Below are 16,122 nucleotides of genomic sequence, written 5' to 3'. Positions count from 1 at the left end.
CTTTTTCAACTTACCAAGACTTAAGAGAAAAAAATGATAACTACATTTTGGAAGAAATTAAATTTAAAGAAATGTTTAGGAAGTCCAGTGATAAATCTGACTGATTTTAATATCTTGTATAATGACTGATACATTTTAACATTATAATTTTAAATGTATTGTGAATGAGCATATACACATTTAAAGTAAAATTGCTTTTTACTGTAACTGAACCAGTGTTAACCACTAATCGCTTATTTCAGGTTGATGATGATGTTTTTCTTGTTTTTAAAAGGTAACTTGTATAGACTACCAGACTTTAATTGATCCAAACTCAAATCCTCTCTTCACACCAGTTCCAGTTATGGCAGGAATGACTCCTTTAGAGGATTGTGTTCTTTCGTTCAGCCAATGTGTAGGAGCTGAAAAAGATTCATTGACATTCTTAGCAAATCACCTTGGAGCCAGGTATGTAGTATTTTTAGTACCTGCCATCTTGGTGTACGTATTATTTGTTTTTACTTACTGAAAAACATACAAATTAGCATTTTGCTGGATGTCTTATATTTATGAGGAGTGTGCTGTGTATCTGATGTGGTGGCTCAAAGTGGAAGGGAGAGAATGATGTTAGACAGGCACTTAGCAAGTATTAAGACTATAGGCATTAATGCTTACCTACCAGGAAAAGGAAAATATTTAAAGCCGATACATAGGCTGTTACTGAATATTGCTTTTCTTGGTGTTATTTCCTTCTGTGTGCCGTATGGATGATTTATTCTTTTTCAGTATATATTAATTGTTTCTCTGCAGTGCATCATTAAGCAGAAATAATGAATACTTTGGGAGAAAGAAAATGAATTTAAAAGTTCTAGAATCCAAATTAGCCCAACCCCTAAGTGAACTTTAATGGTGGCTGTTTAAAAAGAAAGTAGAAAACTGTTACATAAATAATTATAAATGAACTAACTTTCACATTAAAGGAAAAGTTCTGTTAGATTATATTATGAAATAGCACTTAAAATACTTTTAAACAAGAGCCATACCTAAACCAAAGTGATTCAGAACATTTGGGGAAAAAAGTAAAGATGGGCAAAGATATGTGAAAAGAAAGGAGAGGGGTACAATTTTATTATCAGACAAGTTTGAATTCAAATCAAAAGGCATTAAACAGGGGGAAAAAAGCGTGTTGTAAATAAAGAATGCTATTTACATGGAAGGTTTCTAATTTCTAAAAAAATTAGAAATGAATAGTAGAAATGGAAAATGAAGACTGTATCAACTGGACATTTTAGAACTTTTTAATAACTCTTGGTTTAAAGAGGAATTCAAAACCATTTATAAGCCTAGATATCATTGTCAACCCAATAGTAACAAGCAACACCAGTACCCACATTGTGACCTTAAAATACCATTTCGCACTAAAAGAAACTAAAGTTTAAAGAAATGATCAGTTCCAGATCTGGGGCAGAAAAGATACCAGTGAGTCTGGAACCTTTTGTCAGAATGGAGAGCAAGTGTATTACTGAAGACTACTTCAAAGGGTTGTGTCAAAAGGATCGCCACTGGCCAAAGACAGGAAAAGTGTCAATAGCAGCTGTGGCTCCAGACATCATCAAATAGTATTTCAATCATGGCTTCATAATGGCACCAAAAACTAAGCTGATTGGCCATGTTTAAAGGATGCTAGGAAACCAACTCATCATTTTTGAAAGCTGGTAAGTGAGGAGAAAGGATCTGGTGTTTATCCTGCCTTCCTGTACAGTCTGCATCAGACTGTATCCATAAGAGTAGATAAGACAAAGTTTCCCTTTATAGAGGTATTCCAACAAGTAAGTGAAGAAGAAATGGTAAAATTTTGACTCCTAATATTAATGGAAGAATCTAGACATTGAAAACCAACATTCACATAATAAAGAGAAAACTAGACATATGCCTACTTATCAAGAATATACAATCATCTTGAAACAATCTTATCAAAATAATGAAACCTCATGATCCAGTGTCTTCAGCAAATATAAAGGGGCCATGGAAAGAAGAGGGAACCTGGAAGCCAAAAGACATAAAAGATTAAATGCAGTGTTTAAGGGTGGGATGTGATAAAAATAAAGCAAAGTAAGGAAGTTCAGTTCAGCTCAGTCGTGTCTGACTCTTTGCAACCCCATGAACTGCAGCATGCCAGGCCTCCCTGTCCATCACCAACTCCCGGAGTCCGCCCAAACCCATGTCCATTGAGTCAGTGATGCCATCCAACCATCTCATCCTCTGTCATCCCCTTCTCCTCCTACCCTCAATCTTTCCCAGCATCAGGGTCTTTTCAGATGAGTCAGCTCTTCGCATCAGATGGCCAAAGTACTGGAGTTTTAGCTTCAACATCAGTCCTTCCAATGAACACCCAGAACTGATCTCCTTTAAGATGGACTGGTTGGATCTCCTTGCAGTCCAAGGGACTCTCAAGAGTCTTCTCCAACACCACAGTTCAAAAGCATCAATTCTTCGGCGCTCAGCTTCCTTTATAGTCCAACTCTCACATCCATACATGACCACTGGGAAAACCATAGCCTTGACTAGATGGACCTTTATGTCTACTACTGTGGGCAGGAATCCCTTAGAAGAAATGGCTTAGACATCATAGTCAACAAAAGAGTCCAAAATACAGTACTTGGATGCAGTCTCAAAACGACAGAATGATCTCTGTTTGTTTCCAGGGCAAACCATTCAACATCACGGTAATCCAAGTCTGTGCCCTCACCAGTAACACTGAAGAAGTTGAAGTTGAACAGTTCTGTGAAGACCTACAAGACCTTCTAGTACTAATACCCAAAAAAAGATGTCCTTTTCATTATAGGGGACTGGAATGCAAAAGTAAGAAGTCAAGAAATACCTGGAATAACAGGCAAATTTGGCCTTGGAGTACAGAATGAAGCAGGGCAAAGGCTATTAGATTTCTGCCAAGAGAACGCACTGGTCATAGCAAACACCCTCTTCCAACAACACAAGAGAAGACTCTACACATGGACATCACCAGATGGTCGACATTGAAATCAGATTGATTATATTCTTTGCAGCCAAAGATGGAGAAGCTCTATATAGTCAGCAAAACAAGACCAGGAGCTGACTGTGGCTCAGATCATGAACTCCTTATTGCCAAATTGAGACTGAAATTGAAGAAAGTGGAGAAAACTACTAGACCGTTCAGGTATGACCTAAATCAAATCCCTTGTGACTATACAGTGGAAGTGAGAAATAGATTTAAGGGACTATATCTGATAGACAGAGTGCCTGATGAACTATGCACGGAGGTTCGTGACATTGTAAAGTAAGGAAGTGATAACTATAAATATCCAAACAGTGGCTGCTGTTAGCACGGGAGGGGAGGGGCGGTAGTAACTGAGAAGAAGCATATTGGAGAGGTTCTGGAGTGACTGGTAAGAGTCTGTCTTCCGACGTGGGTGAGGAAAATAAGAGTTTTCATCTTATGATAATTCACTAAATCTTATATTTCCTTTTTTGCTGTGTTCTGTACTTTGATTATACTAAACAATAAGTTTTTGGAAAAAACAAATTGTAGAAAAGAACAGTAAGAAAATATGGCAATAGACTAAAGCAGTGCTCATAGAAAAATTCAGCAAACTGATTACGTAAAATACTAATATGCAGAAGTCACTGACCTTCATATGTGCAGCTAGTTAGAAGAGCTAATGAAAACAGAGCTCTCTTACTTAATCTGTAGTAAGAGATAAAATAGTAATGATATGTAATCTTAAAAAGAAAGAAAAGGAATGAAGAAAATAAAACCAAAATAGCCTCATAGATCCAGAGAACAAATTAGCGGACACCAGAAGGGAAGGGAATAGGAAGCTGGGCAAAATTAGTGAAGGGGATTAAGAGGTACAAAATTCCAGTTATCAAATTTAAAAGTCACGGGGATGTAATTAGACTTGGTATTGATCTTTTGTAATGTATTTAAATGTTGAATCACTATATCATACACCTTAAACTAATATTGTCTGTCAACTATACTTTGATTTAAGAAAAAAGTTGAAAGTGAAACTTGGAAGAGCTACGGAAACTTGTAAAATGCTATTGAGGGAAACAGGACTTGAAGAGTATGAAAGATGTACCTGTTCTTGGACAGGAAGACTAAACATTGTAAAGGAATTTTTTAGAGAGGGCAATAAGCAAACTAATTCTTAAAATTCATAAGAAAATATTAGCAAGCAGGAAAGTCATAAAAATTCTGAAATAGAATTGTTATTTAAATATATTTGGTTAACCTCACTAGATAATAGTATGTCTGTAAGTAGCAGAAAGTTCAGTGAACAGATAGAAAGCATAGAAATAGACCTAAATACAAACAGGAATTTAATATATGATAAAAGTGATGTTTTGGCTTATTGAGGAAGAGATAATTCAATAAAATTGGAGCAACATCTCATACCAAAATAAGTACCAAATTAATTGATCAGTGGGTTAAATATGAAAAATGAACCCTTGAAAGTACTAGGGAAAATGTGGTATACTTAAAAAAATCTTAAAAGTGAGGAACTAGACCTGAAACCCAAAAGTCCTAAAAGACATTTCTGTTTGTATCTCAAATGGTGGACTTCTTCTCAAATGGTGTTGTTCTCTTTAATATTCTGTGATCTTGAGGAAGACACATAATTTCTCTGCATCTTTTCCCAAGTTATATCTTTATGATAACTTGTAAAATATTGGTATTTCACAGATATTGAGAGGATCCAATGATATATGTGAGAATGCTTAGAGAAGTTGTGGTGTAGGGCTAGAAGTTGTGTTATTCATACTCATCCTTTGCTCCCCTAGTTGTTCTGTGTCTTTTAGTGGGAGGAAAGACAAGGTGGGTGGGTGGGTGGGTGATGACCAATTAAATAGATGATCTTTCTGGTTAATTCTTGTAAGTCTGGTTTAATTTGCTTATTTTTAAATTATTAATTTTGAAAAGTTTAATTTTAACAATACATTTTTATCCTAAAGTATTTGTAAGAGGATTAACTTAATTTAAGAAATAGAACCAACTTTTAATGTATTTTCTTATACTTAGAACTCTGACAACACCATTGTATTAGAAATGTCATTCTTTGCCAACTAATTATGCATATGACCATTTGCTTTTTTTTAAACGTAACTTTCAGTGTTCAAGAATACTTCGTTCGCAAGTCCAATGCAAAGAAAGGCATGTTTGCCAGTACACATCTTGTATTGAAAGAGCCAGGTGGTTCTAAATATGAAGCTGCCAAGAAGTGGAATATACCAGCGGTCACTATAGCTTGGCTATTGGAGTCTGCTAGATTGGGAAAGAGAGCAAATGAAAGCCATTTCCTGATTGAAAATTCACCTAAAGAAGGTTAATATTTTTGTTTATCATTTTATTTATATTTTTATAGTTTGGTTTCTGGGATTGTGTTCAGTTGCTAAGTCGTGTCTGACTCTTTGTGACCCCATGGTTTCTGGTATATGAATGTACTAAAGCTTGTTTTTAAGACAGGTCATTAAGATTTTGCCCTTTAACATGAGCCACTGTTGGGCACCCATTATTGGGGAGGGGGTGGGCAATATAAGTACGTTTATAGCAGAATGTTTAATTTATAATTGTACTATCGAGTGTAGGCACTGTCTGAAAGCTAGAAGGTACAGAACAGTGTGGGAGTGTTCTAGGGTCTCAGTGTTTGAAGTCTGAAGATACGATCTTGGATCCCACTTACTGTTCCTTCTGTGAGTAAAGTGCTGTCTATTTCTGTTTTTTTTTTCCCATCTATGTATTTTATTCTATTCCAGTCTGTTCCTGAACTTCTGCATGTTATCTCTTGCCCACCTTGTGCTTGCTTGTTCCTCCTTATCTTTCAGCTCCCAGCTTGGATATCACTTTCCCTGGAAAAACCTTCCTTGACTCATAAGCATGGCCTTGTCTTGCCATAACATCATGTCTCTTTTGTAGCTCTGATCCCAGTGTTACCATTCTAGTTTACTTTCCTGTTTCCCTGCTCAGCCATAAGCTCTGAAAAGGCAAGGAGTACATGCATCTTATAAATTATATATTTTCATTGTCCGGATTGGACCTGGCATGGAGCAGTCATCTAGTAAGTGTTTTTGATAAATGTTGAAAGATGGTAGGAGGCAGAATGGGAGGACACAGTAGCCTCTCTTATATAACATGATGACATCCCGGGTCACACTTTAGGGAACCTTGGGAACAGCTCTCAAAGCTATTACGTATTACTTTTCTCTAGACAACCTGGGAATTTTACAACTGAGGTAAAGTAATGTTTAGGTCATACTAAAATCTCATTAAGAACTTTTCAAAAACTTGACTGTAGTTGTTAACTCTGAGTACATGTAATTGGGATTTTCTTTTTACTCTACCATTGGCCAAAATGATATTAACTTCTTGTTCAATCACTAAGTCATGTCTGACTCTTTGTGACCCCATGGACTTAGCACACCAGGCCTCCCTGACCTTCACTGTCTCCCAGAGTTTGCTTATGCTTATATCCATTGAGTCAGTGATGCTGTCTAACCATCTCATCCTCTGCCACCCTCTTCTCCTTTTGCCTTCTGTTTTTCCAGTGAGTCAGCTCTTCATATCAGGTGGCCAGAGTATTGGAGCTTCAGCTTCAGCATCAGTCCTTCCAATGAATATTTAGGGTTGATTTCCTTTAGGATTGATTGGTTTGATCTCCTTGAAATCCAGGGGACTCTCAAGTGTCTTCTCCAGCATCACAATTTGAAAGCATCAGTTCTTCGGCACTCAGCATTTTCTTACATAATTTTGGGCAAATTATGAGGTTTATTGAGAATATTTCAAGTTATAACAGGATGAAACAGGAAACTAATTTCATTCATTATTTCAGTCAATTTGTTTGTCTAACTCAACATATATTTTAATATATTGTCTGGTTTGTTTCTTTGAAAATAAGTATATAGCTTTGTGGTATGAAGTATACTTAAGAATTCACAGGAAAACTAATAGTAAGATAAAAAACATCACTTCTTGTATGCCTCTTCAGAGACAAGAAAACGACATCAGTGGCTCACATTTGTTTCTTTTCATTTTAAATCTCTAGAACGAAGTTTGGAAACTGAAACAACAAATGAGGTGAATCTAAATCCAGATACTCCAGAGCATCCTGTAACACATCTGGAAACTCACAGGAAAACAGCCGTTACACCTTTAGATATGAACCGCTTTCAGAGTAAAGCTTTCCGCACGGTGATGTCACAGCACTCCGGACAGGCTTCAGTCTCCCCTACCCCAGGACAGTCACTTCAGAAGGAGCCCTCATTACACCTGGATACGCCATCAAAGTTTCTGTCCAAGGACAAACTCTTCAAGCCTTCCTTTGATGTGAAGGTGAGGCTTGTAGAAAATGGTTCTGGAGATAACAGTTTTATAGTTTATAAAGTTAAAGCACCAGGTTCTCCATCACTTAGTTTGTAGTAGTAACTTCAGAAATGTTGGCAAATAGATTCATGGTAATGAGTCCCTATGTATACCCAGCATTGAGGTAACCGCTAGAGATATATATGGTGTGAAATCAGGACATCTGGTTTCAAGTCCTGTATCTGTCATGAATGGTATGATTCACAGATCATTTAACATATTTGAGCATCAGTTCCATCTTTTGTACAAAGAGGATAATATCACTGAAAACTTACAGATTTACTGTAAGGATCAAGTGAAATTGTGTGAGGAATAGTTTCATAAACTGTAAAATTACATAGACATATTGGACTTAGGTTTTGATTATAGGAGTACACCCAGTGCTCTTTCTGAAAATGTTATCTCTTTACCTTTCAATCATTTGCCCTAAAAAGATGAGTTAAGTGTACATCTTTCTTTGATCTTCTGAGCATTGGAATATGGCTCCTTGTCTAAAAAATGCATTAACAAATGAAGGTTTAATTCAGACTTTTCAGATGGTTTTCTTTCATTCCCCAAAGATAATTTTCTTCACTGTTCCTTTTGTAGTTTTTGGCCTTTCAAATAGCTATTCGAATCATGATTTTTTTAAATCCATGAACCTTTGCAAAATTATTGTGTGGTTTTACTCACAGTATGTTTTGGAGCAGACTTAAAGTTTGCAAGTTGTTCAGCTTCAGAAAATACATATAAATTGACCTGGGACAGTTTTCTCCAAGCTAAATCTTTGATCAGATTTCTTCTGAAGTAACATTTTGTTCTGTAACACTACTTACGCTGTAAAAACTAGAGGGGAAGCACTGGTTTGGGAACTGTGAGATCTAGAATCAGGCCTCTGCTTTGCCTCTTACTGCCAAGTCAGCTTCTTTGTGTTTCATTATCCCCATCTGTAAAATTATGGAGCATATCTAGATGATTTCTAAGGTCTCAAAGCTAGTAATATTCTTTGAATAGTAAGTGGAATAATAATAGGCAAGATAGTAGAAATATTTCTGTTCATGGCAACCATTCTTCTACCTTACAGTGAAAAACTGATGGTTCTGAAATAGTCTCAGTGAAGGTACAAAACACATTTAAAGGTTTTATTGTTTAGTGATACATGTTTAGCAGTGTCTGTCTCTTTTGTGATATATAAAATAGTACTTCACCTTGTAATCAGTGGTCTTTAAATTGATGTAACAGATTGGCAAAAAAGAAAAATCTGATTATCTACTGTGCTCTCTAGTACGTGCTGAAACACTGATGCTTTGCCCATGACAATATATCAGTGTTGGTGCATGCATTTTGCTTACATGGTTTCCTTTACCTGTGCAAATTGTGTGTATTCTAGGTTAATATTCATCAGTTGAGCACTAGCTAAACACTTTCTGCTGTGTACATGGAAGACTATTCAGATGGGAAAGGGAATGAGCACAAGTCCTGAATAGCAGTGACTAGTCCTCACATGGGAATTGGGGTGGCTTGGGAATAGGCATATGTTTTGTACCTTTGAAGATTTTTCATAATCCTCAGCTCAGTATGACTTTTTAATCCTCCTTGTTGTTCATGTCTAGTTTATATCCATCCTTGCTTACTTGTTTCCTTCTGTGTTTTTTGCTTGTTTACTTGTTTGTTTTGTTTGTTTTTTTGGTATCATTTTAACCAATTTCAACTGTAAGATCAGACAAATGTGGTAAAATACTGCTGAAAATGTATTAAGCTTCTTAGTCTTTTTCAACCAATTTGTTGGACAATATGGAATTATTTTTTTCATTGTCTATATAGATACAGATAATACTTCGTTCTTTTTCTCGTTGTTTGGAGGAAAGCTGGAGGGGGTTAAAGCTATAATCCAATTAATACTGAGGCTTATTCCCCTTCTTTCTTTACCTGTTTTTTCCCCCTTTCCTTTTTCTGTTTACCTCTCTCTCTTCCCTCTCTCCCCTCTTCTTTCTCCTTCCTTTTCTCCTCCTTTTCCTCACTTTTCTCCCTCTCCTCCTTCATATACACAGGATGCACTTGCAGCCTTGGAAACTCCAGGAGGTCCCAGCCAGCAGAAAAGGAAACTGAGTACACCACTCTCAGAAGTCATTGTCAAAAACCTGAAACTTGCTTTGGCAAATAGCTCTCGAAATGCTGTTACTCTTTCTGCCAGCCCTCAACTGAAGGATGCCCAGTCAGAAAAGGTGGAATTATATCTCTTATTAAAAGGAAGTTTTAGATTAAAAAAAAATTAAAATAATAATGATTGACCTGTTTCTTTTGTTTTCTATGGGCAGGAAGTCGCTCCGAAGCCGCTTCAGAAGGTAGTAGTGTGTGTTAGTAAGAAACTCAGTAAGAAGCAGAGTGAGCTAAATGGAATTGCAGCCTCTCTAGGCGCAGACTACAGGTAGCTGGCACATCTTTTTTTTTGGTGGTGATACGAACTCAATTTATAGGGAAACCTAAAGCTGTTGTGAGCACCTATTTAAAAAAAAAAGCATTATTTTGCCTTTTATTAATAGTTTATCATAGTATCTACAAAATCCAATTTTTATTTAATTTACCTCATCCTTTTAAAATACCCTCTCCCATATCAATTCACTCTTACATGTGTGTTTTTAGGGCATATTTAACAAATATATGAGAACATACTTTGTGACACTGTTCTAAAAATTTGGGATCCATGAATGAGTACAGTCTAGAAAAAAAATCCTTATCTTCAAGGAGTTTATTAATACATTTAGGTCGGAGATTTTAAGCATGTTTCTTAGTGATTTTCAAATCAGAGCCCTTCTGTGAGTACTACTAAGTGCTGCAGCACTCCTGAATTAAAAAATGGTCTTTTTGAGGATGTTGAATGCCTATCGTTTTTACTTTGGAGGCATAGATTACCACTCTCAACCTGACAGCCCAGCCAGAGACAGGTCCCTCAAACAAATGGCATCAGTATCGGGGATTGAGAGGCCCTATTCCAGCCAGTGCTGAGTTGATCGTATTTCTTCATTGTCTGTGGTACTCAAGCTTTCTTGATCACTGGTTTTCAGCAGTTCATAGTTGGCATAATGATTGGTTTACAGTTAACAAACAGTTTGAGGAATAAGATTAGCTTTATCTTTCCCTTTTGGTAAGTCATTTCAGTTATCTTTCTTTTTGATGGAGAAATTAAATCAGGAGAATGGAAAAATAAAAAATATTTGTGTAATTATAGGCACCTTAGTGTTTCGTTCATCTATTGTAGAAGAGTAAAGCTTTCTTACTTACAGCTATTATTTGTATTGTCTATATATTGTTCTTACCTGGTTGCTGAGTGAGTGCTCAGTATGAGGCAAGTATTATCTCATACCATTCTCACAGTAGCCCTAAGAGAGTATACATATTTGTCAAAATTGAATGTGTCCTTGGGTATTCTGTTTAGATGTGGACTTATGTAAGATTTAAAAGACACATATAGGACTTGTGTTTTTATAAGATTTAAAATGCCAGTCCTGGGAATTCCTGGGTCCAGAGGTTAGGATTCTGCACTTCCACTGCTGGGGGCCCAGATTCTATCCCTGGTCAGGGAATTAAGATCCCACAAGCCACACCAGACAGCCAAAATAAATAAATAAAATGCCCCAGTCTTCTCAATATTAAAAAAAAAAATACATTGCTGAAATCCCTAAATAGAATTTAATAGTCAAGGGCATTAATTTGGAATATGCATTAGGTGTATTCCTGAAGTGAATTTCTGAGACTTGATAATCAATGAGAGGAAAGAACTCTTATTATGCAGAGGTTACAGTATGTATGTGTGCACAGGGTAATTGGCTCTCAAGTGCTGATGTTCCAGATGTTCCCTTCCATACTCAACGACGAGATCAGTGATACTGTCTCCCACCTGCCGACAGTTAAAATCTAGACCAGATCTTCCTGACACATCAGATGTAGCCTTCCTTTATTATTACAGATATTTATACAACATTCCTTCTACTAAAATGGATTTCATAAATCTGACTTTTATAATTTAAAGTCAGAAGGTACATAGTAATAGAATATACTATTCTATATAGAATAGTAAATGCCTTTGTCTGATAACACAGAGGGGAGTGGAGTATTTATATTTTTGCATACATAGTAAGAGCACTTCAAATGTGATAGCTGGAAGACTGAAATAGATATGGAGACTCAGATACCATAAACAGCATTTCTGTTGGTAATATGACTGCCACAAGTTGTTCACATTTAGCAAACTAGGTTAAGGAAATATTAAATGGGAGGAAATCGGGAAAACAGTGTAATAGCTAAGAGTGTGCATTTTGAAGTCAAAGCTGGCTCTACCTCTTATTCACTGAGTATGTTACTTTAATCATGTCCTTCAGTTTTCTTATTTGTTAAATGGATAAAATAATACAGTGTTTTAGAATTGTTGTGAGGAATGGATGAATAATACTATGTAGAGTACGCAATATTATGGAGCACAGAGCAAATGTATGGTGACTAGTGGCTGCCAGCAGCATCTCTCTCTGCATTTATATATTGAGAGATATGCGTATAAAATTTAACAGTGAAAGTGGAGTCTGTCATTTAGTGTTTTTGCTTACTCTGGTTCTTGAAAGGTTTTGCATATTCTTTTTTTTTTTTTGAAAGGTTTTGCATATTCTGTTTATAGAGAGTAATGATAAACTAACATAGTTATCTCTCTCAGGTATTCAGGCTTTTGTGTGTTTGATTGTTTTAGGTGGAGTTTTGATGAGACAGTGACTCATTTCATCTATCAAGGACGACCAAATGACACTAATCGGGAGTATAAATCTGTAAAAGAAAGAGGAGTGCACATTGTTTCAGAGCACTGGCTTTTAGAAGTAAGCATACTTTTTCCCCCTCCCCTTTCTGTTAAATGAAAACATATAAACAGTATTTCAAGGCACAAATCCATTTCTCTGTACATAAACAAGTTTGATGACCTTATTTAATTGCACAGTTCCTTTCTTTAGCATCAGAAACTTAAGGTCTTTAATCTTTAAATGCTTAGTAAATCTTTAATGGGTATTCTTTCAGATTGTCTGATTCTTTCTGCTAGTTAAAAATGATATGAAAGAAAACTTGGTAATGCTTTGAGGAGAATTAATTTAGCATGCCAGTACAGTTTCTTTTCTTTCTTCTTCCATTTTCCTTCTGGGTATTCCCTGAAACGTGATTGATACTTTGGCAAAAGCATAGAAATAGAATTAGATTTTATACTTTAGTGGACAGGACATTTAAAAGTGAGGACAAATTGTTACTTGTATGATGGAATTTTAAAGTCAACTACGTTTCAAAACTTTAATTTTGTGAACTTTCTCCATCTTAGAACATAATGTTTTGGCTGTCTTTTTCCTACTTAACATCTCTTAGTCACTAAAATTTTTTTTAGTCCTGTTTTAAAGCACACCATTGTATTACAGTGTGCCCAGGAGTACAGACATCTTCCTGAATCTCTTTATCCACATACTTATAATCCCAAAATGAGCTTGGACATCAGTGCAGTGCAAGATGGCCGACTTGGTAATAACCGACTACTCTCAGCTGGTTCTGCAATGAAGGATGATGAGGTAAACCATATGGATGATACATTTACCCCCTCTTTAAGCTGAATGTACAGTCATATATTGCTGTGAAGCCTTATACAGGGCTTGGTTTGAGAAACCAATTTTTCTTCTTCAATAGCCAGATCATATGCCTGTAGAAGAAAATGATATAGACAATATGACCACCAGTAATAAAGAACTAGCAACATCAAATGGAAATGGAAGGAATGACTCTAAAGGAGGTAAAATATTTTAAATTACAAACAAAATTTATAAATATGTATCTTTCATACTGAATGCTTCCTTTGCATCAGATTAACAAATAAAGTTATCTTCTATGTTACTAAATACAAGTAAAGCATATATTAATATTTGAGGATTGAATTGAGGTTCCATGCCAATCATTAATAGTTAGCAAAGCTTTGAGTGATTTAAGTGTGAAACCTGTAAAGTGTGTGAAACTAGGTATTCTACAGAGTTGGTGTGATACAACCCTATTCTCTTAAACATAGGTAGAGATGGTAATTTTTCAAAAATTGGTCCTTTGATTCAAAAAATTTCATTATATGCACAATATATTTTAACATAAATTCACATGGTTTTAAAGGTATAGAAGGAGGTATAGTTTCTCTTATCTTTCTGATGTTATTTTGTTTATTTATTTTTGGTTGTGCTGAGTCTTCCTTGCTGTGGGCAGGCTTTCTCTAGTTACGGTGCATGGGCTTTATTGTGGTGGTTTATCTTGTTGTGGAGCACAGATTCTAGGCACATGGGCTCAATAGCTGTGGAGTAGCTACTTAGTAGCTCGCAGGCCCTAGAGTGCTCGGGCTCTAGTAGTTGAGGCAGGCACGTGAGGCTCTAGAGTGCGGGCTCAGTAGTTACAGCACATGGGCTTAGTTGCTCTGCAGCATGTGGGATCTTCCCAGACCGGGCATTGCACCCATGTTCCCTGCATTGGCAGGGGAACTCCTATCCACTGTACCACCAGGGAAGTCCTCTGATGTTATTTTCTTATGATTTCTTTCAGAGCTGTTTTATGAGTACACAATCATAAACATATGTTTTCTCCTTCCCCCATTTAAAATATATATATATATATATATAAAAAACTACTATATATATTGTTTTATACTTTGATATTGATATTTTTATTTAGCAGTTCAACTTGTAAAGTGTCATATTAGTACATAAGGAGCTTCTTCAGTCTTTTTCCCTTTTTTGGCAACTGTATAGTATTCATAGTATGAATGGCCCACTTTGTTTAGCCAGTTCCTTGTTGATGGGCATGTTGGTTATTTCTAATTTCTTGCTATTATAAAGAGTGCAGCAATGAGTAATGTTATAGGTCTAGGTGTCCTCTCTTTAATGGATTTATTGGGTCAGTATTTTCTATTTTCCTTACCCTACCAGTGCATTCCCTGTGAATGCACTGTTTAGTTAGTTTAGTTAGTCCCACTCTGTTCATTCCAAAAATATTTATTTAGTACCTACTTCAATAGTCTGCAAAGAAACCAAAGATAAACATGTTGTGGTCTGTGTTTCCGAGGACCATGGGGGAAAATCATAAATGACTGTAATATACGTCAGGGTGTGTGGTACAGAGCAGGAGAGGATCAGAAACTGGCAGGGTATCTGCAGAAAGATGATGACCACGAGTCTCAGCACAGTGTCTGCAGAGGGCTTCCTGATTATTTCCTACTTCATCCCCATAGTAAGGGCTTCCTTTATGTCCTGGTTCTGCAGTATTCATAGTCTTAGTACAGTACTGTAGCCTGTAGTAAATATTCAGTAGATGTCAAGTCAATAAATTTGTGTTCAACCAAATCTAGACAAAATAGTTAATATGAATAGGGTATGGTAAAGAGAAACTTACCTTGACTGATATATTTGTGTTTGTTTCAAGCTCTGACACAGACTTTGGAGATGAGAGAGAACTTTCAAAAGCAGCTTCAGGAGATAATGTCTGCAACTTCAATAGTGAAACCCCAAGGGCAGAGGACTTCCCTCTCAAGAAGTGGTTGTAACAGTAGTACCTCTTCAACTCCTGACAGCACCCGCTCTGCCCGCAGTGGACGAAGTAGAGTCCTAGAGGCACTGAGGTCTGTGGCAGAATAGCTTTTCCTTCCTCCCTTCCTTGCTCGCTTATCCTTCTTTCATTTCATGTAACTCCAGAATTCTTATTTGGTAATAGGAAGCAGAGGTGTGTTCCATACCAAGGAACTGCTTCCAGTGAGGCATGACTAATACATTTTATTACCTCCCATGAGAAAGACATGATTTAAGATCCAGTTTGCCTTGTTTGAAATGGATTGAATGGTAGTCCTCTCTGTTCTGTGTATTAGACTTAACTAATATTGGTATTAGACAGTAAGTAAGTGTGTGTGTGTGTGTGTGTGTATATACATACATAAATTTAGGCAGTTTTCTTATTGGATTACATGTATTTTGTATTCTCTTTATAACTCTTATCTTCTAGGGAAGGTGATTACAGATCTTAGTGTGATGTGATTTAAGTTCAGTAGAAATAACTTCATCTTTTCCTTAACAGAAAAATCTGATGAATGTTAATGGACTTATATCTTGAATTGATTAATTGAACTCTGCATTTATCTGTATTAACTGTATGTTTCATGAGACTGTTTCTTTAGCTGAGTACTGAGCAAAAATGATTTTCTATTTAATACACCTCAGGTCATATTTTACATTTCAGAGTGCCTAAATCTTGTGCCAAAGTCAGTAAGTAAATACATTCTGAGAGTAAAAGGCCATCATCCTTGTATTTGAGGCAAATGAACACTTTGGGAATGCCATCAGCTTTGGCAAATTATTTTTATTAGTAATTCTTTATGAATATACATTGAAATATTCAGTATACACATTGAAGGCAGGTATTGGAATTCTTTTTACTTTTCAGTGAAATTGATACACCATGAAACATGCTTCACTATAGAGCTGGCTTACTCTGAGAGGTTTGGTTGTCAGTAACCAAAAGAACCTTCTTTAAAAGCAACCTATAGATACTAGGTACACTTCCTATGTAATTATAGCTATTGTTTAATTATAGTTATTGTTTCCAGTGATTAAAAATACATCCTGTGAATGGTCAGCAAAGTAAACAGGTTTCTAAACATTGTTTCCCTAAGCCTATATAATTGAGAGAAGTCCCTTTTCTAAATGCTATAATCATTTTAGAATTTT

At 36.1% G+C, this 16,122-nt stretch overlaps 1 protein-coding gene across 3 annotated transcripts in view; it reads left to right on the top strand.

Annotated features, from left to right (window-relative positions):
• TOPBP1 (DNA topoisomerase II binding protein 1) overlaps window positions 1–16,122 on the top strand; it is a 72,777-nt gene that overhangs the window by 30,595 nt on the left and 26,060 nt on the right. For all 3 annotated transcript variants that reach the window (XM_043874458.1, XM_043874456.1, XM_043874459.1), the window contains 9 exons: window positions 275–447; window positions 5,133–5,344; window positions 7,062–7,348; window positions 9,409–9,582; window positions 9,676–9,785; window positions 12,096–12,219; window positions 12,802–12,948; window positions 13,064–13,166; window positions 14,828–15,023. In XM_043874458.1, the coding sequence (XP_043730393.1) occupies window positions 275–447; window positions 5,133–5,344; window positions 7,062–7,348; window positions 9,409–9,582; window positions 9,676–9,785; window positions 12,096–12,219; window positions 12,802–12,948; window positions 13,064–13,166; window positions 14,828–15,023 (1,526 nt within the window). The remainder of the gene's footprint in view (window positions 1–274; window positions 448–5,132; window positions 5,345–7,061; window positions 7,349–9,408; window positions 9,583–9,675; window positions 9,786–12,095; window positions 12,220–12,801; window positions 12,949–13,063; window positions 13,167–14,827; window positions 15,024–16,122) is intronic.

Source organism: Cervus elaphus, chromosome 19, assembly GCF_910594005.1.
Source record: "Cervus elaphus chromosome 19, mCerEla1.1, whole genome shotgun sequence".
Classification (NCBI taxonomy): Eukaryota; Metazoa; Chordata; class Mammalia; order Artiodactyla; family Cervidae; genus Cervus; species Cervus elaphus.
Note: the sequence above shows the minus strand (reverse complement) of the source record. Positions and strands in the feature narration are given on the sequence as shown.